The 25,950-nt window shown below is 38.5% G+C and overlaps 1 protein-coding gene across 1 annotated transcript; it reads right to left on the bottom strand.

Annotated features, from left to right (window-relative positions):
* Positions 1–115: 115 nt before the first annotated feature.
* On the bottom strand, positions 116–25,923 carry rtel1 (regulator of telomere elongation helicase 1). Its single transcript, XM_062426440.1, has 33 exons — positions 25,696–25,923; positions 24,323–24,521; positions 22,207–22,300; positions 20,400–20,481; positions 20,203–20,263; positions 19,786–19,861; positions 18,958–19,042; positions 17,320–17,385; positions 16,895–17,051; positions 16,720–16,758; positions 16,544–16,619; positions 15,593–15,690; positions 14,844–14,899; positions 14,649–14,720; positions 14,446–14,527; positions 14,151–14,283; positions 12,517–12,630; positions 12,178–12,218; positions 11,949–12,034; positions 11,502–11,579; positions 10,891–10,968; positions 9,997–10,143; positions 8,187–8,302; positions 7,658–7,781; positions 7,273–7,438; positions 7,038–7,192; positions 6,470–6,565; positions 4,653–4,863; positions 3,555–3,692; positions 2,772–2,906; positions 1,581–1,769; positions 1,368–1,487; positions 116–361 (listed from the first exon to the last, which is right to left on the bottom strand). Exons 1-33 carry the CDS (start codon positions 25,798–25,800, stop codon positions 303–305), a joined length of 3,534 nt encoding a protein of 1,177 aa, XP_062282424.1. The 5' UTR covers positions 25,801–25,923; the 3' UTR covers positions 116–302.
* Positions 25,924–25,950: the final 27 nt, after the last annotated feature.

Here is a 25,950-nt window from a genome sequence, read left to right as displayed (position 1 = left end):
GAGTAAGATGTACAAAAGCAGTTTATCCAGTGGAGAATGACGAATTTGACTTTTGACTTCAAGAACAGAAATCTACATACTTGGAATAACAAAACAAACACAATACATGTATATACTTCATGAATTTAATTAGCTTAAAAATAATTTATGTTCCCACATATGACTGTAATAAAAAACAGGGTCAGGCTTTATTTGGCGTTACCAGTTTACTCCACCAATGCAGAGTCTGGTCAGTTCATGGTTTTGTTAGCAGCAGCAGGTATGAGCATAATGTTCCTGTAAGTCAGATCCTACTGTCTTTGTCAGCTTGAGAAAAAACTGGAAATCTTGCTTTGTGTCTTCAAACAACTTGACGATGAAGCTGCAAAAAACAAACAGACCAAGTAGTTGTAAGTGGTTATAACACCATATGATCCAATAACACTGAGAAGAACACACAACATTTTTCTGTAGTTTATTTTGACTCAATCCCCCACACACACCATCCTACTACTAAATGTGGATTCATCCGCTGCGGAAAATAGTCCCTAACAAATGAACTCTTCCCTCCTGATTCAGCAAAGTTTGATAAAAACTACAGTGACCAGCTGTTAAGGAAAATAAATGAACCTTTTCGAATAATTAAATCTATATATTTATAAGTCATTTTTAGAGATGAATATCTATATAAGTTAGAATCACCAATCTAGTAGGGAGTAGGGATGTCAGACTGTAATGAGAAATAGAATAACACATTGTTGGTTTTGGTCTTCATAGCGTTTGTTAAAATAATTCAGTCAATGATGGAAAATATTCAGCTAACACAACCTCTGCATGACAGATTCACTTGACCAACCTGCACTGCAGTTAGCAGCTATTTGGCATGGCTAGCTTCATTAGCATAGCCGTGCTGAGCTGTGTGTAGCTCATAGACTATATAAAAATAAGGTGTAGCTGCGGTGGCTCTGGTTTAACAGCACCACGATGGGCAGGTGATAGGCGTGTTTATGGTGTTTGTATATTCTGAAAGATCAATATGCTGCCAATCAGTGAGTGGAGGTACCTCAAGCCCAAGTGAATTATGCCATCAAGACCTACTGTATTAAAAACACTAAAGTGGAGAAAGATGGGCTAAAGTCAAACTAACCAGGCAAGCAACATTACACATTTTCTTAAAAATGAACAGACTAGTCACTGCTTGATGGTTGTCTGTCTGTTGATAGCAAATTTAACTGAAAATGAAACTCCAAATGAGGATAATTCCTAATGATGTCAGTGAACTTTGAGCACCTATCTACCACTAGAGGAAGATGCAAAATACAAGGCAAGATATCAAGTATACAAACACTCGTTTCTATTATATTATAATACAGTTAGTTGTCCTTTACCTCCGGTTTGCTGGACTTCACTCACAGCAACATCACTGTCTGTCAAAGACTGTCCTGTCAAAGAACCCAACATCTCTTTGTACTGCTTCTTATGATGAGAGCGAATAAACACACCAAATCCTTCAAGACAAGAAGAGATGGTAAAATGATCAAATGAATGGTTTGAACCACTGACAGAGAAACTTATTAAAGCAGTGATGAGACAGAACTTACTGATGAGAAGGTGGAAGTCTTCCTCTTTCTCAGTGAGTAGGCTCACCACTGTGGTCACCAGGTTTTCATAGTTGTCTGTTGTCTTGTAGCTACGAATGGCCTGAAACAGCTGAGCCGATCTTTCTGCTCCCAGGGTTTTTCTCACATCAGCCAGAAAGGTGCTGTGGACTTCATTCTTTGCAGCAGAACCTGGTTAACATGACAAGAGAGTTCTATGTTTAATGGAAATTAAGTCAAGACATTCCTAATACGCTTTGTCTAGATATACCACCAAACAAAACTGCGGGAAACTGCTCTTTCAACCAAAATACAGTCCAACTCACTGTTGTATAGACATGAGTCAACTAGTAGGGTTAGGAAGGTTACTTTGGAAATGTAATAGGTTACAGATTACTAGTTACTCTATTTAAAATGTAACAAGTAATGTAACTATTTCAATGACTTCATCAAAGTAATGTAACTTATTATATTTGATGACTTTTCTGTATGTTTCCAGCTGTTAGGGTAAGTGTTCCCATTAAGCACCAAAATCTAAGTTCAGCTGTTTTTCATGGATACTGACATGATTTATAAGAGAGATCATTTCTTATAAAGAAGATTTATCTCTCATTTAAAATGTATTCATTAGTTCATGTAGATTTTGGAATATAAAATAAAGATATTTGATGAATAAAGTCAAAAGTCTGACATGAGCTTAATTGGTACTGTGACACCATTTAAGTCCATGTGTGTTCCAAATAAACCCAAGTCATGATTTATTTACTAAATATAAAAATATATTGATTTCAAAGAATTAAAAACAGCAATATATGTAAATGAAACTATGGCGTGTGAGATAGTGTCACACATAATTTGGAGTGTGGTTAAAAAAAAAAAAAATCTTCAACAGGCTCTGTGAAGCTGGCTTTGCACAAGCGTGGTCACAATCTGCTTCCTTTCTCAGCCACCAAAAACAAAATTGGACCAATAACTGCTTCAGACTAAAAGCTCCCCCATGATGCCTCAATGCTTCATGCAAATCTTTACAGTGCAGCAGCTTCATTAACATGCCTGACTGAACATTATGGGGCAGGAATGGACATATGTCATATATTCATTCATTCACGTCGGTATATTGTGGTCATTGCCTCTGGAGATGGCAGAGGTTAAACGATGACTGTAGTGTGTGCAGTATAAAGGAATGAGTCCTACCAGTCTGAGTTGCTCTTAGACCTTGCTGGCTTAGGTGATTTCCTCCTTTATTGAGCTGCTGTGTGTTCAGCTGATTGCAGGCAGCTGCTCCACTGGAACTGGAGGATGGAACCGCACTGTGCTGTCCATCTTTTGCTTTAAGAAAAGAAGATATTTACAAAACTTTGTCACACTGCTATGCTGTTCTGATCCATAGCTCTCTAATGCGACGCCATCAGGGAGGCGTCTGATTGGTCCCAAATGTATTATGTGACATGAAAATGAGCTAATATCCATCCAAAGCCTCAAGACTTATCTTCATCAACAACAAGAACAAGAAGGAGGATTCCTGCACCCACAGAGTCCTGATCTCAACATCATACCACCAGCCATCAGACTGGAGGGACACCACAGCTTCCAGCACCTCCCACTCCCACTAATGTATTGTACATTTATTGTTTGTTGTATATAGTATTTGGAGATTGTTTTATTGTATATAGTATATTTTTTTTTTTTTGAATCACTTTTCAAGAATACTGTTGTATCAATTTTGAATTCCCCCTAGTGGGATCAATAAAGTTACCCTACCCTACATGAAAAGACAGAAGCAGCTGAGACGCTGAAATTCACAGAAGTGGCAACTTCTCCAAGATGAAGGAACAACCAAACTCTATTAACTGATAAAAAACTATTCATGACATTATTTTTGAAAACATCCTCACTTTACTTTTAGTGCCTAAAACCTTTTCACAGTACTGTATATTGAATATGATTTTTTTTTTAAACAGTGCAGTGCAGACGTACCACTGTGCAGCATCAGTGCTTTCTTCTCATCCTTGGACAGAGAGTGATCTGGTACGTATCCACAGCCTCGCCCAGTCAGCTCCTGGCACTTCTCATCAAACCTTTTTTTGTGGTGTGGTCGTACAAACTGATAGAAACCTATGACACAAATCAACCAGTGACAAACTTGACATGGAATTACTCTGTTACTTTATTATCCTCTCTTCTTCAAATTTCCACTAGAGGTTAGAGTATAAAAGTTGGAGCTTGGTCTGTATGGTCAGGGAGAACAACTTGTCCTCCTATGCTGCATGAGTGAAGAGTAAAGAGATTGATTCATCACACCGTGTTTGTAATTCTTCACAGAAATATCAACCCCTACACATCTAGTAAGAATTTCTTCTACAGGAATTTGACTGAGCACATTTCAGCCAATAAAACAAAACATTACAACCACAACATTAAGTACGTTACTGATGCCAAATTTGCAAGTAATCAAATGATGTGCGACTAATTATCAGCAGTGAACGCTAAGCTTCTGAGAGCTGCTTTGCCTGGTCAGTAATCCAGCCTTGCTGTGCTGATGGGTGAAGACACAGATGGGAAAAACACATTGAAGTTAATCTGATCCAACAGTTCTCTTTGTGATTGGTCACAAAGGTAATTTTTTTGTGTGTGGTCATTTTGAGATGGGGGTGCAGTTTCAAATATTGTAGTCCTGTCTGTGTTTCAATAGTCATCCTGTTCAAATGAATGAAAAGGTGTTATTCATTTCTACTTTAAAACATAAATGCTATCAAACAATATTAAAAACCTTCCTTCTTTTTGACACCACTCCTCTATCTTTCACTTGTGCTCACTCTCTTTTTTCTCCTGCTCATTTTACAGTAGGTAGTCAGGAAGTCGGGACAGCAGCGACAGTCATCCCTGCAAACCCTGCTCCTAATGGTTCTGTAGCTTTGTAGTAAAACCTCCCTCACATCTGGAACCGTCCTACATTTAGTCCCTGGTTCCTACAGTCTAAATGCAGGCTAAGTCCCTCACTTCTTCAAAAGGTTCTTGATCCCTTGGGAAAGTTCCTAAGGTGGAAACACCCTGTAAATGTAGAAGATGACTTACCCCAGAGCAGACTATGTGTATTAGTGTCTTCAGCTAGCACCATTGTCACAGCCAGCAGAGTGTCCAGGTCGTCATTCTTCTTGTAGGTCTGCAGGGCCTGGACGATTCGCTCAAAGTTGACCTGGCTCAGTGACTTCTTCATCTCTGCCAGGAACTTCTTAGCCTTGCTGGCTTTATTTTCCTCAGAGACAACCTCTGACACACTCACTTTCTTCAATGAGGAGGAAGAAAAACACACAATGTACATCAGCACAACAAGATATCTAAAGTAGCATTTACATGAGCTCATCACAGAATGTAAGGATAAAGACATTTGAACAAGACTGTAACACATTTCAGCATGCACTGTGCCTTTAGGTGGTTCTGCCCTTTAAACCTGCAGGTGTTATGAATGAAATAGAAGAGAAAATATGCATGTGGTCATCATCAGTCTATTTGAATCTGAATTACACCTACACAACTGTTTGACAACAAACCATCATCAACTGGAGTCTTATGACTTCATTTGATGTGTATAGTGAACTCTCAGTAGGACAATGATCCAAATTAAAGACTTATGGTTGCTTATTAGACACAGATTGACAGATGATGATGATGTAGACTTATTGTGTTAACCGTGGCCTTTCTCTTTTCTTCCTTTAATTGTGTATAGAGGAAGCCTGAAAAGTTGAAATCCTTTGTGTTACACAGAAAGTGTTTAATTGTGGACTCTGGAGGAAATTAGATTTGTGCAAAAATGACACCAGCAGAGTTCACTCATCACCTTTGAACTGACCTTTACTTTATGTGGAAAGTTGGTGGCGTTCCCCTTCAACAGGCAGTAACAAAGTAAAACAATTATATAAAAATGATAAATGATACATTTTAAAGTAAACACTACATTCATTTTAATGTGCTTGCCTCAGCTCATTATCAGCTGTATGTGTTAACATAAATGTAAAAATGAAACACATCCAACCCATAAAGCTGCAGAAGGAGCTATGACTGACTGTTGGGTCAGTCCAGCAAATCCGGTTATTACTTTAAAACTGTGGCTGATATTTAGAATTGATTGAGCAGAAATGTGCTCAGACTAGACTTTATACAGCAGACATGTGACTTGTCAAAGCAGGAAAAGCACAGGTGGGATTAATAACAATTAATGATTCATTAACCCTTACATACTGTTCAGTGTCAAATTTGACCCATTTTTCTACATTTGAGAGCTGTAAAAACACCCTATACACATTTATTTTAACCAGACTTTTCCTAATGTGACCCACAGTATACAAAAATGGAAATAAAATTTAAAAATTTGAAAAAGGTGATACACATTTTGATAAGTGCAAATGTACCAAAATCAGCATTCAAACATATTGTTGTATTCATCATATTCTATAAAATGTTTTCCAGGATCATAAAACAGTGATTGTGATAGCTTATTTATTGATTCTTAGCTTATTTATTTATAATACTTATTTTAGAAAGTCTTGCAATGTCTTGCCTTGTATCCTCTTTTTATGTATTCTCTCGGTTTTAACAAAACAAAATATCTGCTTTGGAAAAGGGTCTATTTAATATTTCTTATGTAGAAGTGGAAATTTTGGTCTGATGATGACACAATTGAAAAGGATAGGGCGTCATATTCCATGTCAAATTCACATTTCAGAGATGTGAGCTGGCATGGCAATTAAACAGACCCCACATGTAAAGATGGCAGAGCTGGAACACAACACAGTCTGATGCTGTGGACATGAAATGATATCAAATATCTAAACCACATATCATAAAAAAAAATATAAATAAACAGGAATTCTGTTGTTTAGCAGATCATGTACCTGTTCTTGGACCAATTTGATTTTTCGTTTTCCTCCCCGCAGCTCATCATCCATCCTCTTATCATGCTGAAGAGACATTGTGGACAGACGGTGGGCCTATAAAAGAACAAGAATTGAACAAATAAAATAAAATGACTATTGTTGCTCGAAGATAACATAATGAAATCAGTAATAACTGTACTAACCCACTGTTATGTACAGCAGGAATCACAGTACATTTTGGTCTTGTATGAAATATGGCACAAGTCTTATTTTTCTTTTCTTATTAAGTCTTTAGATCAGTGGTAGGTAAATAGTGGCCCATGGGCTAAATCAGCAAAAATATTTGGCCCCTGAAGAAAGCTCAACTTCCACTTTCATAGTTCACATCAAAACTCTTTTAGTAATTTTGCCAAATTTGTATTAATATTAGTTGCTTTAAATTAGTTATACTTTACTTACTAATGGGGATAAATGACATTTGCTGTTGGATACAGTCCTAAAAGAAAAAGTTTAATTCATCAATTATATTTTTAAATTGCTGCCCCCCTCCCACATTGAACAAGCTGGCTCACAGGACTCGGTGTACCTTCTCCTCTCCTGCAGCATCATCTTCTTCTCCGTTGCGATGGTCACCTTGCTCCAGAGCATCCAGCAGGTTGGCTGGTCTCCTCTGACTCTCATGCACCTCAGTCTCATATTCAATACAAATCTTGTTCATCCCGTGAGCTCCAGTGATATCATCTGACAACAGGTAAACACATCAATGAAGGACTTACTTTTCCCCTGTGAAATATTTCAGGAGACCCTCTCTTTATACTTACTGAGTCTCCTCCTCTTCAGACTGGGGAGGTGGGCATCCAGCACCTTGGCCTTCTGTGCGCGGGAGCTTTGAGAGGAAGAGCAGGAGGTGAAGCCAGAGGACTGAGTGTCTGATGAACATACCGTCCCACAGCTCTCTGGGGGAGCCTTCTTCTCCACCACAGGCCTCTGATACATTCAAACACAACAGCAACAGTCAGTGCAAAGTGACAAAGTGAACTGTATTCTTCTGCCTTAACATAACGCTGACTGCTGTTTTCCATATTACTTAACTGTAAAAGAGCTCTATAATACATTACACTCAAAACTAATAAATATAAATATTGTGATTTCAGGGATGGAATTTATTTTGCTTTTAGTATCACATATCAAACACCATTATCCTACCATTTTCTGTGCAACCCTGAAGAACTGAGCGACATCCCGGACTATGTTCCCAAAGCCGTCATACACACGCACATAAGGCCTGACCCATGATGGCAGATTAGCTTGAGCAGATTGACTTTTAAACCTGTGGAGGAGTCACATGTTTGTCTGTTATTGCATTACTACATTGTAAATATCATATTAAATCATATCACAGTATTATGACGTTATTATCAGATTAGATTACATAAAATCAAACAGCACTACACTGATCCACAAATTCTGAATGATGAGATTGAAGCTACAATTTGACTTCAGTATTTTACTGATGTATTTTACTATTTATATTATTGTAATTTTAATATTACACATTTTATAACATTTAATATTTATTGTAACAAGGTGATTTCCCAGGACTGGAACATTCCATAAGCCTGCAGAGTGCAGGTTGGACATAAGGTCAAAGTGATGCTGGCAGTACTGCAGCACCACCTGAGCTGCACAGCAGTAACAGGAAGTTGTCATGATGGCTGACAGCATCATTCCTGACCTCTGATCACACAGGAAGATGGCTCCATAGTCGTCCTTGTGGCGAATGACTCTGCCGATGGCCTGGTTCACAGCTCTGAACGCCTGCTGTCTGTACCACTCCTGCCCAGACAGGTACTACACACACACACACACACACACACACAAGCGCACACACACAAGCGCGCACACACACACACACACAACTAAAGGTTAGTGGAATATTCCAGACTGCACACTAACACTAAGCAGGAGCTCCAGAAAGCTGAACAACCAACTACAAAAACAAAAAGTATCAAATCTGAGAAAAACATTGTGATAACTATTAATTGGCAATAACATTCAATGCTATACATAGTACATCATGTTCTGTTAGTATAAGCCAGGGGTCGGCAACCTTAGGCACGCGTGCCACGGTTGGCACGCCGCAGCAGTCATTGGCACACTGGCAAAAGCAGTATCCTCTCGGCAGCATTTAAAATCACCTGTTAACCATGGCACTTGCTCTCTGCGTGGCCTGTCTTCATTAGTTTGACTGACAGCACGGCCTCCCACCCACATTTCCCACAGCGCTGCGGGCCGCTGTCCTACACACATCTCCCACAGAGGCCCCTGGTTCAGATAGGTAGCTGATGGCAACGCTGCTACCTATCTGAACCGGGGCTCTTGGTGTCGGTCCGGGGCGGGGGATGCGATGCGATCGGTCTAATAAGCGGCAACACAGATCTATAAGGGCGCTTTGCTCTCACACGCGCTGCATTTATAGTCACACAAACACACACACGCGCAGTCACTCTCTAGTGCGCGCTCTTGCTCACTCATTCCAGATTCCGGGAGATTGGATCTTATTTGCGGGCGTCAGGGAGCCGCTATCAATATGCGGGAGAGTTGGGATGTCTGTAACAATGACTAACGATGTGAACATCTGCACTTGAACTATAGCGTCCTGTAAACAGCTGTGTCAAGCACGAGCTGCGCGCTCCAGCTGTCTGCAATTAATTACTGATGAGCTGTTACTGCTGTACGATGTACAGAGAAATAAAAAGAAAAGCAGAAAGGTTCACAGGCAGGTGGTGATTCAGTGTGTTGATCAGATGTATTTCAGACTAGTTGCTGTGATGTTTCAGTATTTACAGACCAAACTGACCCGCAGCACATGTTGAAGCTGGTGTGTAAAAGTGCTAAGATCTGCTAACTTTGTTGTTTTTTTACACTATAATAGAGAACAAAGTTCCAGCATCTTTGTAATAATAAGGACCTGTCTAAATAAATCTCCTCTGGGTGTCATCCTGCTCCAGTTTACAGCGCGTCAGTCCGTGGTGAGAGAGGAGCAAAGCCACATTCAAATAAATAAATACAAATCAGCTTCCAAAATTAAAATGTTGATATTAATGGTTCATGTAGATAGCAGCATTCTGATATAATATGCACTTTTTGTTTGATGCACTGATGTCTCCGTTTTGACATTTCCTCCCAATGCAATATGTTTTAAATGAGTTACTGAAAGCAGTGTTTTGAAAATGGGATCCATACATAATTCCTAAACCCTTGTTGTAAATAATGGAAAAATATATTTAAAATGTTCTTCCATGTGGCCTATATGGATGTTTTTGTATTTTGTATCATAATTTAACTTAAGGCTTTAACTTATTGTTGATTATGGCACACTCATTAACAAGAATAATTAAAACTGGCACTATGTCAAAAAGGTTGCCTACCCCTGGTATAAGCTGTTCAAGTGTGATGATTTTTGTTGTTGGAATCCATCAAACAGTTATTGAGATATGGACAGACAGCCACAGCTCAGAATTCAATCATGAGATGAAGCTCACCTTTACTTCCGTGTTTTTCTTCCGGTTCATCTCATCCAAGAACTGCATTTTCAAGATGACTCGAGGGTCCATCTTCGGGGGGAAGGGGAGGCCGGTGATGATAACACCACGACCGTAAGTGTTTGCAAAATCCAGACCTTCACTAGCCTGATACAGGAAGACATGCCAGGAGATACTGTGAGATGGACGCATTTATCTAATCTTACAGGTGATGTGAAGAAAAATACATTTGATAATAAGCATTACATTTCAGACACCACTTAATCACTTTTATTGGATTATAACTTTTACTGAGTGGTGTGATTGTGTTATATTTTTGATTTTTTTCCCTGATATTTGGTATCAGAGGCAGAGTCAGCATCTCTCTCTCTCCCCATCTGATTCTGACATATTTGTATGACACCTTAAAACACTAAACTGACAATGGAATGAACTGTAGTTTAGAAATTAAAGTAAATTGTATATATAAGCTATATATCAGCCTTGTTTTTCTGGCACTGTGGCAAGAGGGATGCTAATGTCTTTCTCTCTGTGTTTGTAGACTGAAATATCTACAGCTATTGGATGAATTGAAATGAAATTTGCTCAAGGTGTTAAATTCTTATGACATTGGTCATCTCCTGACTTTTCCTTGTAGTTTTTAGTGAAATATGATATTGTTGGGTGGATTAGCTTGACATTTAGTACACACATTCATGTTTCCCTGTAGGATGAACAGTCATAACTTGAGTCATCTTCTGACTTTTCATTAACACCGTCATCAGGTTAAACTTAAAATAAAACTAATGACATTTGTTTGCAAAACAGACACCTCCTGAAAAGCCATGATGTAATTCAAACGCTACAAAGATGTCAGGGTAAAACAGTATATTTTAGGGCAGCGAGTATCCTCACCTTCCCTCGACACACAGCAAAGAAGCTTCCTCCTTTAGATGCTGGATCATTGACTTTGTTGTAGTAACCATCAATCACCTGAGAACAGACACAGAGACAGCTCTCATACTGACATCTTGCACACTGACTTTACAGATACATCTGATGTACATACAGTACTGTGCAAACTTTAAAGGCTCTTTAGATGTTTACATTCTTATTCATTATGCAAAACCATCAGAGGAGTCTGATTAGATCTGATAGAACAATACATAATATAATGAAATAGGAACACTAACTTTAGGTCAGTACATCAGTGTTTGTGATATAGCCCCACAGAACAGCCCACACAATTCCTATTAAGTTAGTAACTTATATTGTTGGCAGATCTGAAAATTATTATATTAATAATTATTATATAAATCGGCCACCATCTTAATGCCACAATGTAACCAAAATCTCCATGTAAATACAGAGTTTAAGGTTTAACCACAAACTTGATGAGGTGTTTAAATGTACTGAAGTTTACTGTCTGGATACTCTGTTCCACATTCACTGCAGATGTGTGATAACCAGATGTATGTTCACAGGATTGAGAGATACATCTACATATTCAATACGACCACACTCACCTCATTAAAGTTGCCCTTTCCTTTAGGTTCAACAAATATTGGCTTTATGTTCTCAATGCGATCTGCGTGTCCATTCGCCTGGTGAGATCACACACACACACAAAGGATCATTTCCAAGCTTCTGGAAATCCAGCCAATGACAGTCAGAGACATTATTAAGACCACCTCTGAACAGCTCAAAAGAAACAATATGAAGACTCCAGCAGTTCACAGTGTACATGTGGCTCTCCTCTCCTGCAAAGAAGAGTATGCCAAATATCCAAACAGCAAAATGAAAGACCTGATAGTTTAGTAAGGCAGTTACTGTTTCACATGGGTGATTCAGGTAATTAATACCTTCTTTCTTTCAATTTATTAAATCCTCATGGAAAAACTGTACTTTGTGTTTACTCTAATTTGAAAATCATTCACCATTCAATTCAAAATGAATTTGAAACATCTACTTACTCTCCAGAACTCCAGGTTTTTATCCATTAAGGTGAAAGAGGAGAAAAACACTAAGAGACCATGAGGGACCACACGGCTCAGGTTGGCTGGGGAGAGAACACAGACATGCAACTCTATCATATAATGATCAGTGTAATAACATATCACACATCTGATAATAATGAATACAACTTTGAATGTGCCTTCACAAACAAGTTTAAACACGTTTATAGATATAGTGTGATCTTACCAACAGTGTTGCCTAAAGATGACATGTTTTCAGGGACAAACCTGTCACATAAACAAAGATTATGATTTTTATTTACAGGTATGTAAACAACCCCAACATATGTTTAGTATAAAAGGAAAGAAAATGAACTGCAAAACATGTCAAAAGAGAAGAAAAGAATTGTTATCTGAGCTTCTACACCAGAATGTTAAATGTACAGCATGACTGATTATAAAGTCATGTGCTGGTCATGTGACTTCTCTCCTCTTTTCCAGCGTGCTTCCTATTGAAGAAGTGTGGGAGCTGTGTCTGTGACTGATGCTGAGGTGCATGTGTAGAGCGCAGAGACAAAGTACTAACCTTCTATCAAATGCTGAACTTAAGTACACTCCGTCTGGACCGCGTTCAACAACGCTGACGAAGATCTGGTCCCGCTCGATCACGTGACTGTTCTCCAGACACACTGGGAATTTTCTACAGAAACACCAAAGATAAAACACACTGGGGTCAAGATCAGAATTTATGCAACAAAAAAGAATGATGAGAAGGGTTTCACTGATGTAGTGTTTGATTTTTTTTATTTTGAAGCACCCTGGTGACCTGGAGGTTAGGGTGTTGACCACGAACCATCATGTTTCTGGTTCATGTGTGGTAGGGAGTCTTTGATGTGAAATAAGGTGCACATGTCCAGTGTGAAGATTCTTTGCGACTAATAATGATGATGATGATGATAAAAATTCAAAGTTGCACCAGATTTGTGTTCAGTTCATTTTAAGGTCATGTTTTACATTACAATAAGCTTGATCAGGTGTTAATGATTATATTGTCACATGCATTAAAATACCAATATTGCATTTTCACACAATGAAAAAGCTCTCAGAGATCTCTGGACAGCATAGACCCAAAAATACCTCACAATAAATCTTGATTCATACAGTTAATCTGAGCTGTATTAAGATATAATATTATGAATTGTTTATCAGTATATGTTGCAGTCTTTGTTAAAATTGTGGTTGAACTTTGTTGCAGATTTATGTGTTTCTTTCCTTTATTGTAAATGTGTAGGCCTGTCACGATAATTACTTTTGTTGGACGATATATTGTCTCAGAAATAATCATGATAAACGATATCATTGTCATTTAAAGATTTTATACCACTGATATAATGATCATATAATAACATAATAATGTAAGGGATTGGACAGTGAGTGCTACACACAGACTGTCATTATGGTTGGGGACAGAGTTATTTCCCTTTAATTCTTCTACAGTCTCCACTCAGGACGTACACAGTGAGGAATGGAGGACACTACTTGTTTAGCCAATGTGACATGAATAGCATCTTAGCTGCTAATGTGAAGTGTGGCAATACTGAGGTCAAAAAATGATCAAGGTCATGTCCATGTATCATATGATAAGTCCATATATAGACATGATGATGTTGATAATTACCTTATTGTACGTTGAGTCAGTAAAGTAATTATTGTGACAGGCCTATAAATGTGTGCATCAGGTATAGATCCAGTATGGGTGTGTGCATGTATGTGAATAGGTGTGAATAGGTGATTGTTGCACTGGCTTCTGGCTCCCTTCAGATAAAAGCTCACTCTATCTCACTGTATGAGGAGCTCATCTCTGGGTTTCATTTTTTTATTTTACTCTTTAGTGGAGTGTTTGGTATTCAAGTCACTGCTGAAGAAATGCTATAGCACACCTATAAAAGATAAAGCAAGACTTGATGAGGGACAGGTGGCTGTGGCTCAGGAGGTAGAGCGGTCGTCCTTCAATTGGAAGATTGGCGGTTCGATTCCAACGGTGTATGAATGCGAGTGAATGGTTAGCTTCCTCCTGATGTGCAGGTTGGCACCCTGGGTGGTAGCTGCCTGCCATCAGTGTATGAATGTGTGTGAATGGGTGAATGAGTTGTAGTGTAAGGGACTTTGAATATAAGTACAGTCCATTTACCATTTACAGGTGAGCACAAACAAACTTACATCCTCATCTCAGAGGTGAAGGAGGACAGAGGAGACAGAGTTCCGCTGGTCAGAATGATAGAGCGAACACCTTGATTGACCAGGTCCTGCATGCTGAAGCCAGGAGAGAAGCACCAGTAACTCAGAATGTTGCCTGCAAGGTGCAAAGAAACACATAAAGGCACATTAAAAGTAACTATGTCAGAGATACATTTTGTTCTCCTTGGTGTCACCTCCATGGATGTCCCAGACAAGTGAGATGCAGATCAATAAGTTGCACACCTGTAACATGTCTGTATGTCACAGGCTGATTTACCTTGTTTCTTAGCTGTGGATTGAGCCCACACATCTGTGTTCTGTTTTTTCTTGTTTGTGCTGGTGTCTTGATGAATATGAACCTGTGCCAGACAAATGAGTATGATATCTAATATCACTGTATTGTATATGCATGGCAAACAAGTGTGTGCAGATGTGGAATCCTTTCCATATGGCTGGTCATAGCTTTGAATGGACACACACCTTAAAATGAGTTGTGTTGGTCTGCATCTGCTGCTGTCTGTCCTTCTCTGATGGTTCACCACTGAAAACCAGCTGCAGGAAGAGGAAAGTTGTTGCTATGGTGAACATTTGGTTTGTCTACACATGAGATTTGTTGACGATAGGAAATATATAGAAAATCATCAGCCAATCCTTTAAGTTCACATTGTGGCATACCTGTATGATATCAGCCAGCTTCTGCAATCCACTTGTATTGAGGAATATTCCTGGCTCTGATGAGAAATATGTGTCACACAGCTCATTACTTTGCATATGATTTTATATTGTAGCAGTGTTTATAAGTTACAGTGACTAGGACTAACACAGCACACACAGCTACTGGTGTACATACAGTTCCTACTAGTAAAATGTTATTATTGAGGTAGTAGTGGGCAGTGATGATGTACTGGAGTACGGAATATTGAATGGTGATCCTAATATTTTGCCCCTCTCATGTATGTTAACAGAGTGCACAAGTATTAGAAACACCATTAAGTATAATGTACTCCAGTACACTATCACATCCCACCACGATAATTAATCAATAATTAACATAAGGTAGAATTATCACCTTTCTGACAATGTCAACAAAAAATGCATAAGCTTCTTAAAAGTAGAATTTAGAGCAGAACTGTTGTATTGGATTGCATTAAATTGCACAGATGTTCCTAATAAAGTGGCGAGTGAGTATGTATGAAAGGAAATACGTTTCTATCTGTAAACTATACAAGAATACAAATGTCACAGACTTTAAATGAATGAATGACTAAAGCTGCAACAATTAGCTGACAGAAAATGAATCAGCAACTACTCTGATAACCGAATGACTGTTTGAGTAATTAAAAAAAAAAAAAAGGGAAAATGTGGTGTGCTGTTGTATAATGCAAATGTTAAATGCAGGAGAGAGGGAAACAAGTCATACTGACGTCCTGCTAAGTATCCAGTGATCTGATCCAGAGCTTCACAGACAGCCGTCTTACTTCTGTAGGTCAGGTGGGCTCTCTCTAACAGCTCATAGATGAAGCTGAGACACACAGACAGACAAACACTTCATTTCAAAATCCACTTCACATATCTTACCAAACACAAGGGGAATATTTACTTCACTGCATTTGTAAGAGCTTCTAAGTAAAATATAACTCAGTTTCTCAGCTCATTAAAAGAGCTTTCATTAGTTTTACAAGTACAGTGGTGTTTTGAAGCATTCAAACCTCTCTGGGTCATTTATTACATGTGAACTGTAAATAATGTTGGATTCATAGAAAAGAAATGCTGCTCCTTTTGGCAGAACTCATTGTGTGAAAGAGACAGTGTATTTTTACTACAGCTGCAACAATGATATGCTAAGTCAATCTACAGAAAGTAAGTATGTTTTTAAAGGCAAAAATGCCACAAAGAAAAAAAAAAGTACTATTTTCAGTTTCTCAAATGTAAATATTCATGTTTATTTAGTCTTCTATGACATTAAAAACGACCTTTGAGTTCAGGACTGTTGGCCAGCTATTGGAATATGTTAAGTTGGCTTTGGGAAAGTGTGATTTATCAATGAATTGAGAAATGAATCAGCAGATGAAACTGTTCTGGCAGCCTCTGCTGTGTTCAGGACATGTAAAGGTGATGGTGATCAGAGTGCAGTCAGTGAATGTTCAGTATGAGTGTTGCCAGCACATGAATACAGGGACATGAGGTAACTCTGAGCAGTGTCTCATTCAAGTGTAGAAAATCACCTCGCAACTATACCCTAAATGAGATAACAGGAACTATACAAGTGTTCTGATTACATTATAACAAATTATAATCAGAGCATTTGTTTTTGAATAAGTGTTAGAAAGTGTTGCAGTTGTCTATGTTCTACGTACTACCACACTCTCTCTTACATTCCAGGTTTTGTGATGCCTTTGTCACTTGGAACATCATAGGAATCGATAGCAGCTTCCAGATCCAGCAGTATCTCTGCACAACAGACAACAGCCATATGAAACAGTCCCACAGTGCATTGATGAATGGTTGAATAAGCTTATTTATCTTATTTAAAACCATAAAGAAAACTTACGCTTGATTTTTGCAATAGTGTCAATTTCTATTTTTAAACCTGAAACAAAACCAACCAACAGGCATATAAGCACATTTACTGTGTTCAATTATCTTCAATTTTGTGTCAATCAAATGACAGAAATCCCAGCTTTATGCGTGCAACCTTAATATTTGAGACAAACAAGCGTTCTGACCAGAGTTGAGGGATTCTACGTTGAAGTCGGGAGTGACAGAATCTTTGCTGCTGGCTTCTTTAGCCTGCTCCGCCAGCAGTTTGTCCACAGCACTAATAGCTGAGACTACATCATAGGGAGTCAGGTCGAATGATGTCGACTCTTCACACGTCTTCTCCTGCAGACAACACAAGAAATAAACTGGTGAACCACAGAGACACCACAGTCATGTCCAAATAGATTATCTTTAATACTGGTTGGTATGATGTATGTTAGTCAGGTGGACAAAATATAAAAGGTAAGGTAAGGTATCTTCATTGATCCTCCTAGGGATTCATTATTCATTTAATACTAGTAGATATAATCTAATACTAGTGCTTTTTAGATGCTATACAACTTTATTACTTTCTGACATTCACAGATGGTGATAGTCCAGAGAGTCTTACCACGTTATGAGCCTCATCAAAGATAACGACAGCTCCATTCAGCTCAATGTTGTGCGCCCTGCGGCTCTGTGGAGCAGAGAAGAAGAACAGAATACCACAACTTATTAGGATGAACAACAAGAGATCACACCATCACACATCATGTTCAAGCACACACACTTCAGTGTCTGTGTCAATGCTGACCAAAAGCACTATAAGGTCTCTTCTGTGTTTATAGTCTGGTTCACATAAGGTGATAATCATACCCCACTTTTATAATATTTATGGCATTTTTTGTAACAATTTGTATTTGTAGTGGCATGTATGCAGCTCACTGATAACTGCATCACTGTTTACTGTCTCAACACACTGTCAGAGATGTATTATCTGTATTATTCAGTGCGAGTAGGTCGATTAAGCAGCCAGGATGATGTTGGAAGTAGTCAGTCACAAGCTATTGTGGCTGTTTGGTAAATCAGCTACTAACTGTCTAAAGTTACTGCAATAATTTCTCAAGACACATATTGAATTTGTATCACTGACTCCTGTAGTAACTACCAAACCATGCCTGTTTTGTGAAGCACAGCAGGGTTATATAAATGTTGAGGGGACAATTACAGTGGCCCTGTGGTGCAAAACACTACAATATTGGACAAAACACAGCAACTTTTAACAGAACACCACACCAACATTTTTCCAAAAGGTGAAAAGGGTAGGGAAACCCATTCATGTTTGCAATTGGACAACACCTGCATTACTGTTGATGCTGCACTGATCCGCCTGTTAACCTCATACTTCATCTTACACTTAGTAATGGATCTTACACTCCTTAAATCACCTTCCTCCCAACCTTTTTCCAGCAGAGCACCATGACCTTAGATTTGACTCTCATTCAAGCCACTTCACACTCTGATATTATCATCATTATTCATATGTTATTTATTATTTATTACTACAAAGAGGCCCATGCCAATCTGGGTCAGCACTACATCTAAAGCATGCATCATGTACCTTATACTATAAATACGCTGTATAGGTACAGTATGGATGTATGGAGGTACAGTACACAGATTTCCTTTCATTTCCTTTCCTTAAAAATCACAGCTAAACATACCCACAATGAATGCTTCCAGTGCACCTTTTGATAATCATCCTAATTTCACATTTTGCAATAATGGAAACTGACCGTGTTTGACTCACTATGTGAAAAGCTGTAATAAGGAACCAAGAACATTTCTATTTTCAGGACAAAATTAAATGGAAAAATGCTCCATTTCAATTTTAAAACATTGTTACAAATAAAAAGCCTTGTTTTTCATTTCCTGATTTTCATTTTAGAATAGTATCTATTGAGACAAAGATACATGGATAGGTCTCCTATCACTAATGAGATAAGGTAACACTATCTTTGTTGTCTTACAGTATACTACCAAGGGAATGAAAGAATGAAGAACACCATTACTCTGGGTACATAAATAATAAATGCACAACATGGTCTAATAAAGTACAACATGTCCACATAGTATTGTGGTGGGACTATTTCAGTTATCAGGTAAAATCCTACTGTCTCACATACACAGTCCTAACAGCAGACCACATGGGGAAGCATGAAGTCATCTTAGGCTGTAACACTAACAGAACATATGTGAGTCAGCTTACCTTTGGATCCAGGAGGTAGTTATATGGCATGAAAATCACATCTGCCTGATTTTTCATGGAACGAGAGAGGTAGTAAGGACAGGCTCTGAAGAAAAAACATTACATTATGAATTATATGTTGGAAACTCTGTCCAATCTACTAAATCTGCAAAATGTATATATAAACGTTTAAATATGACTGAGTGTTTTGTGAAATAACTGGCATTTATGGAAGGTGAAGGTGTATTTATTTGGGTTAAAGATATAAAATCACTGGTATGGTCCTTGAAGAAAGTGTTGCCAAGTGTGAGAGGAAGCTGACCCCTGAAGTACTTTTCTCCATTCTGTATTCCCACTTTAAACTCAAGCTCAAAATGACTTCACACAGAAACACAGGACTCTCCTGCAGGTTTAAATTTTGGCCATAAGTTTGAATTATTTGAACTTGGTGTCTAAGAAATCATGTTACATCAGTCATTTTGCAGACGGCTTACCACGGGTGAACTCTCCTTCTCAGGAGGATTAAAGTTGCACGGTCGACAGGAAGACAACAGGAGGGGTTATGTGATGGAGACACATCTCTAATTACAGCCAAATAATCTTTGGTTTATCTGTACTTCCACATATGTGCTGATATGAATATATCTGTGAAGCTGTTATCAACAGGTGAGGCTGTATAGAACAGATCTGTTACTGGTGTTTTATGTACAAGTACAAGGCTTTTCCTGCTGTCACTTTAAATGTTCCCACTCAGCCCCCAGACTTCCACTGTACTTCTACTAAAGTGAGACAGAGATCTGTTAGTGAAACAGATATAATAGCAGGTGATGATAAATACATGAATCTCACTTTTGTTTATTGCCGAACTTGACCAGATCTTCCATGTCGAGGATAAAATTCACCAAGTCTTTGTCAGTGCTTTTCTCTGAAGAAGATATGAAAAACTGATTACTACATATAAAAATGCAATACAAGTAGCAATTAACAAACAATTCAAACACTGACACTTGAAAAACAGCTGTTTTCCACCACTAATTATCCAGTAAATCCATACAAATCACTGTAGTCACTATTAAAATACTATGTGTAGCCTAACATCTAGAGCTAAATGTCATTTTTCTAGATGACGTTTCTACATGGATATCATCTGTGGCAGTCTGTCTTGTTTGCTAAATCAAGTCAATTTATTGTCTATAAATGAACTCATGTTGTGTTGTTTTGTGTTGAAGTCACTGATGTCTGTATTGCATAGTGTTAAATCATTACCGTCAACATTATTGTAGAAGACACATGACCTGGTGGAGACCTTGGCCCTGCACATGTGGACCTGGAACATTAAACAGCAGCTTCAATGAAAATCTACACATATCTGTTCCACTTTTCTTTTTTTTCAAAAAAAATCTCCTAAACCAAAAACACAACTTTTCGTTTGTGTGGCATGAACAAACTGACAGCAGTCTCACCTTGACATGATTGCTCTCCTGACGCATCACTTCTGGGTTGATACACAGCTGCTCTCTTGATCCCAACACACACACCTTAGGTCTGAATCCAAAGGAGGAGTGACACATGTGAGTATTTAATAACACTTGACAGCACTTTGAACATTTCAAAGATAATTCATTTATTTTCCAACCTCCTCTTCATTTTTAGCATTTTTGAAAAAAGTTTTACTTTACTCTTTTGCAACACATTTTTATTGCAATAGCTTCTTTCTCTTCCTTTTCTTTCTTTTGTCAGCCCTTCTGAGTTTTTGGCCACTGTCAGTGCCATCTATTTTCCACTAACCCTCACATACTCATTAATACAACCTAACCACAGTGTGTTGTGGCCTGCTAACCAATCAGCACTCTCCCAGCTGTCAAATTGAAAAATAAAAACAATACAAATGTTGTTTTATTCCAATTGGATAATGTTGGGTGGAAACCTTGTAACTCCATATTTGATTTTGGACATACTAGGATTTTGACAGTGACCATAATTATCAATATGAAGAGAATGGGTCAAGTCTTGTGTCAAATTTCTGTGGAGCCCAAAATAGCATCATGCCTGTATGGTAGATCCAAACATGTGCCCACTGATGTTTGTCCTTATTGATCATCATTGAACTTGATCATTCAATCATTCATTCAATGTCCGTAAAGACACTAGAGGGTCGTGGGGAGGGCTGGAGATGTTACTCACACTCAAAAGCTCATTACAGACATGAAACCATGCTGACATCACACAGGAAAGTTTGGACATGATTACTTATGCACACCTCTCTGACAGGGCCAGCCATTAAATCAATAATATGGTCACGCTGTGCAGTATAGAGCAGTTTTTAAAAGGCAAAAAGATCAATCAATCAAATCTCCAGTACAGAATGTGACCTGAACATCCACATATAGACCTCCTGCACAACAAAGAGAGACAGTGAAAGGCTGGCTCTGTGGTCAAAGCTCTGATGGCGGTGTCTGAGAGGAGAACACTGAACAAACTGGGATGATGACAGCCCCCCTCTGTGCCCCGTTATCATCAAACAGAGGAGCCTGTTCAGCGACAGGCTGCTGCTTCCCAAGTGCAGCACAAACACACTCAGAAACTCTTTTGTTCCCCGAGCCATCAAACTGTACAACTCCAATGTTGGAGGGAGGGGAGGGTGAGGGAGGTCATAAGGCCTGTCCATAAAATGGTTTATTTTTAACTTGCACTTCTTAACCAGTACAATGGGTTTTTTTTAACTTGCTCTTTATTAGGTCATGTGTTTTATAACAGAATTTAGTATCCTTATTTAATTTTAGACATTACATATGGTTTTTATCTTGCACTTTATAATCAGCTCTATTGGCTGTTGGCTTTAGTTTTACTCTTACACCTCTGTTTATTGTCTGTTTATTGTTTGCTTTATTACTTTTATGCTTATATTGAACTGCTGGAAACCTGAATTTCCTATTGGGATTAATAAAGTGAGTATCTATCCATCCATCCATCCATCCATCCAGACTGGATCCTAGTTCCACCCATATAATTATGTGGGTAAGCTGGGCCACACATCACATTATTTACAATATTAACACCATGAAACTTAAAGTTATCATCTTTATATCCATCACTGGGGTACAGGCAAATTTCCTGGTATATACAGTAAATATAATATCAAAGTAGTAGGTTCATCAGTAGGAATATATTGACAAAAATTCCATAAACATATTTAATCCTGCACAACACGTGCACGCCAACATTCATCACACCTGCCAGTGTGTACCGTTTAATAATAACATAGTTCACCTGTATGACGTGTTCTTTAACTCGTTGACCACCTGGGTGAGCTGGGAGTGTGTCCTTGATGCATATATGATCTTGGGAATGTCAGTGTAGTAGGCTGGAACACAATAAGAACACACAATCATTCAATTACATTTCATACAAGTTACATGAAGCAAGATATCATAGTTGTCTGTTAAAGGTATGTTTATCATTCAGATGTAAGTGATTATTATGACTTCACTCAGACATAACAGAAATTATACTGATTATATATATTATACTGAGTACTGCTGTTTTACTCTCTGGCTTTCTTAGTCAGTCAGCAGCTCTGCTAGATGTTGCAACATTAAAACATCTGGCCGAGGTTTTAGTTCAACATCACTTTGAGTGTGCTGCCACCTGCTGGTACATCAGCTCTCTACAACTCATTCAAAATAAGCTTCAGGCTGCCAAAGGAGCCAAACTCATACCTCCTGAACACATCTAGACCCCAATACATTATCAACATACTTTTCAAATTTCAAGTGCAAAACTGTGAAGAATAAAGCTCGTGAGTAGCCAGGTTTAGGTGTATAAAAGATGATCATAATAATGCAACAAGAGGAAGTTTAACCCTTACATACTGTTGAGGGTTGTCTTTTAGCCAGAAATGCGATGGCGTCTCCTACAGTGACCCAGAATATACTAATTGAAAATGTTTCAACTTTTAAAAACGCTTGTGTGCAGCTGGTACACATTTTTGTTTTATGTACACATATTTATTTAAAAATATAAAACAAAAAACACTGCTGCATTCTTCAGATTTAATATAATTCACTAAAATCATTGTTATTGTGTGCTATGTAACATGGGACAACATAATGTGATTGTAAATATTTTTTCTCCATAAACAAAAAGTGTATCTGTTCTCTGAAAGCTTCATGAGGTATTCATGAAAGATGTGTGGTATAGAGACTAATTATACTGTGAAGGGTCAGAATATAAACTGTATGTAAGGGTTAAGTGATAGTATTCCTTGTAGATTCAAGACTTCCACTGATGATTCACATATGACAATGATGGCCACCAAGAATGTGCCTCCTGTTTATTGGTTGTAGTTATCTGAGTGAGACTATCGTTTCTGCTACTTAGTAGTTGTCTTTGTTTGGCCTTCATCCAAGAAAACAATTAAGAACAAGACTTGAATGTGGGAACATCACACTCCAGAACAAGAATGGCCAAACAGGCTGATAGTAATGTTAACATGGCACCAAACATCCTGACAAACCTACATGATAGTTTATAGAAGGCTATATGTGAATGGCTCAGGCTAGCAGCATCCAGCAGATTCCAGCAGGATCCACAAGAAGATGTCTCAATGGTGAAATCATCTCAAGCTAAAATGAAGACAGAAGTTGCCTGATATCAAAGATAGGCTTTGAGTGGACAGATGTGCCAGTTATTGACTTGGAAGTGGAAAATGCACAGCTTGATGAAGAAGCTCAACAGAGAGCCCGACATGAGCTTCAGAAATCTGTGCAGGACGCTGTCAACCTTTGCCTTGTTGGAGTGAAAAAGAGATCCAAGAATGGTGAGCCGAGGGAGCTGGTGAGATTCATCATATCTGAAGAGCTGCAGCTGGCACATCTCCCCCTGGTTCCACAGCCTGACAATCAGCCACAAGGCCAATCATTATGCATTTCATAGCTATTTAGAGAGGGGGAAGGTGCTTGGAGCCACAGGTGAATATATAAGAGAATGTCAATAACAGATCCTGAATGTCTCTTCTATGAAACACCGAGAGAAATGATGAGATGAGATTTCACTGTGAGAGACATGATCACCTTGCTTTCCAAATAAAACCCAAATAAGCATCTTCTGCACTGCTAGTCTGTCCACTATTACACGGATATAGAGCGAGTTTGTGTTTCTGTTATTTGGGGGTCATTGCACCTATGATTATATCTGTACAACGCTAGAGTTTGTTGGTCAGGAGTGGTTCTAAATGTACACACACTCTCAGGCACAGAAGAAATGCATCAATTAGACTCTATATACAGAAATGAGTGTACACATAAGCACAAAAAAAACCAGGACACCACAGCCACTGAAACACCTGTCACTACACTGAGCTGTTTGGTCCATGATATGAACATACCTGGCTTGTCCCCGTCAGTAGCAGCCGTCCCCCAGGAAGACAGGGGCGTGTCAGGGAACATCTCCTCCCCTCCCAGCTTCTGTGCTATCTTGCGGGCAGAGATGGTGTCCTTGAAGTGCTCCCTCCAGGCCAGGGTGGAGCACAGCAGGCACAGGGTTTTACCAGTACCTGTGGGACTCTCCAGAACTCCATTCACCCTCTGGAACAAACAGGAAGACAAGTACGCGGTGAGAGCTTCTGTCAAACTCCATTTGAAAAAGTCTCAAGTTATGAGGATTTCTTTCTTGTCAACGGACATTAACTCCTGACATAACAAGGAAGATGATGTGATGTGTAGTTTTGGTAGAATGATATTAGTGGGATGACTTTTTTTTTTTTTTGGATGGGATGTATAGAAATGTTACTGATTATAAAAGATGAGTATCATTCAGAATAAAGACTGCACTTTCTCCAAAGGCTCAGACTGTTTGGTGTCAGGCATTAAATTATGTAGATTTTCTATAATGCTGTCTTTGACAGTATAATCAGATACGGACTTGCAGCCTGGTTTGGAACACTTTCTATCTAGTACAAATCAAAGATTGAGAAACTGGTGAAATCTGCCGTGAAGGTGATTGGACAAAAAAAAAAACTACTCATCTCTTCAGACTGTTTTTGAGAGAGTTGCTATAAAGCAGGCCCAAAACATTCTTAATGACTCGTCTCACAACCTTTATTCTGAATATGACTTTTTACCTTCGGGGAGACGTTACAGAGCACACAACTCAGTCACTTAATGTTAAACTGGTCTTACTATGATCCCAGCCTTCACTCTTTGGTTTTTATCTGGATAGTATTCTTTTTTGATCTAGATTGTATTACTTTTAACTTTTTTTCTGCTTTATTGTAGAAGTATCCTACTATAATGATTTTATTTATTTAATTTTGTTCTGCTTTTATTACGTATTGTTAATTGGTATGCACTGTTTTTATTATCTATTTGCTCGACATATATTTTTCCTTACATTTGGCATTTTAACCACTTTTCTGTTCTCCTTCTTCTTGGTGAAAATGATGATAAACTGCCCTTCAGCACATGGGACAAGTGCAATACTGTGTGGATCAGTAGTGATTGAGAAAACTTTCATTTGTTGTTGTATTTTCTGTTCATGTTCTTTGTTGGTGTTTTATGTGTCTGTGTTTGCAGCCCTGTAGTACTGCTGTCTACAACACATGTCCTGCAAGGGACAATAAAGTTTGTTTGAATGAAGTTGTTTATGTTCTAATAACAGTTGTACTCAGTTTGAGCTAATGATTCCCAGTTGAGAAACATTGCAGTTCAACAGATACGGCAGCTAATGTAGTTTAAAGCAGCTTCACATGTCAGCACCTACCTTCTGAAGACATTCAATCACTTTTTGCATGTAGTCTTTCTGACAGTCGTACGGAGGGAAGGGGAAATTCACCGTCACTCCATTCAGGGACAGTGAATGCATCATGTATCTCAACAACAGCGTTAACTGAACTCACTGTTCACAATGACGCACTTCGACAACCTGTCTCTTAGCTCCAGGTTAACTGTCATACACTTAAGAAAAGTTTAGCAGTTAGCACTGACAGGCTTTAGCTTCAGTCACAACAGACCTACT

The sequence above is a fragment of the Scomber scombrus genome, chromosome 10, assembly GCF_963691925.1.
Source record: "Scomber scombrus chromosome 10, fScoSco1.1, whole genome shotgun sequence".
Taxonomy (NCBI): domain Eukaryota; kingdom Metazoa; phylum Chordata; class Actinopteri; order Scombriformes; family Scombridae; genus Scomber; species Scomber scombrus.
Note: the sequence above shows the minus strand (reverse complement) of the source record. Positions and strands in the feature narration are given on the sequence as shown.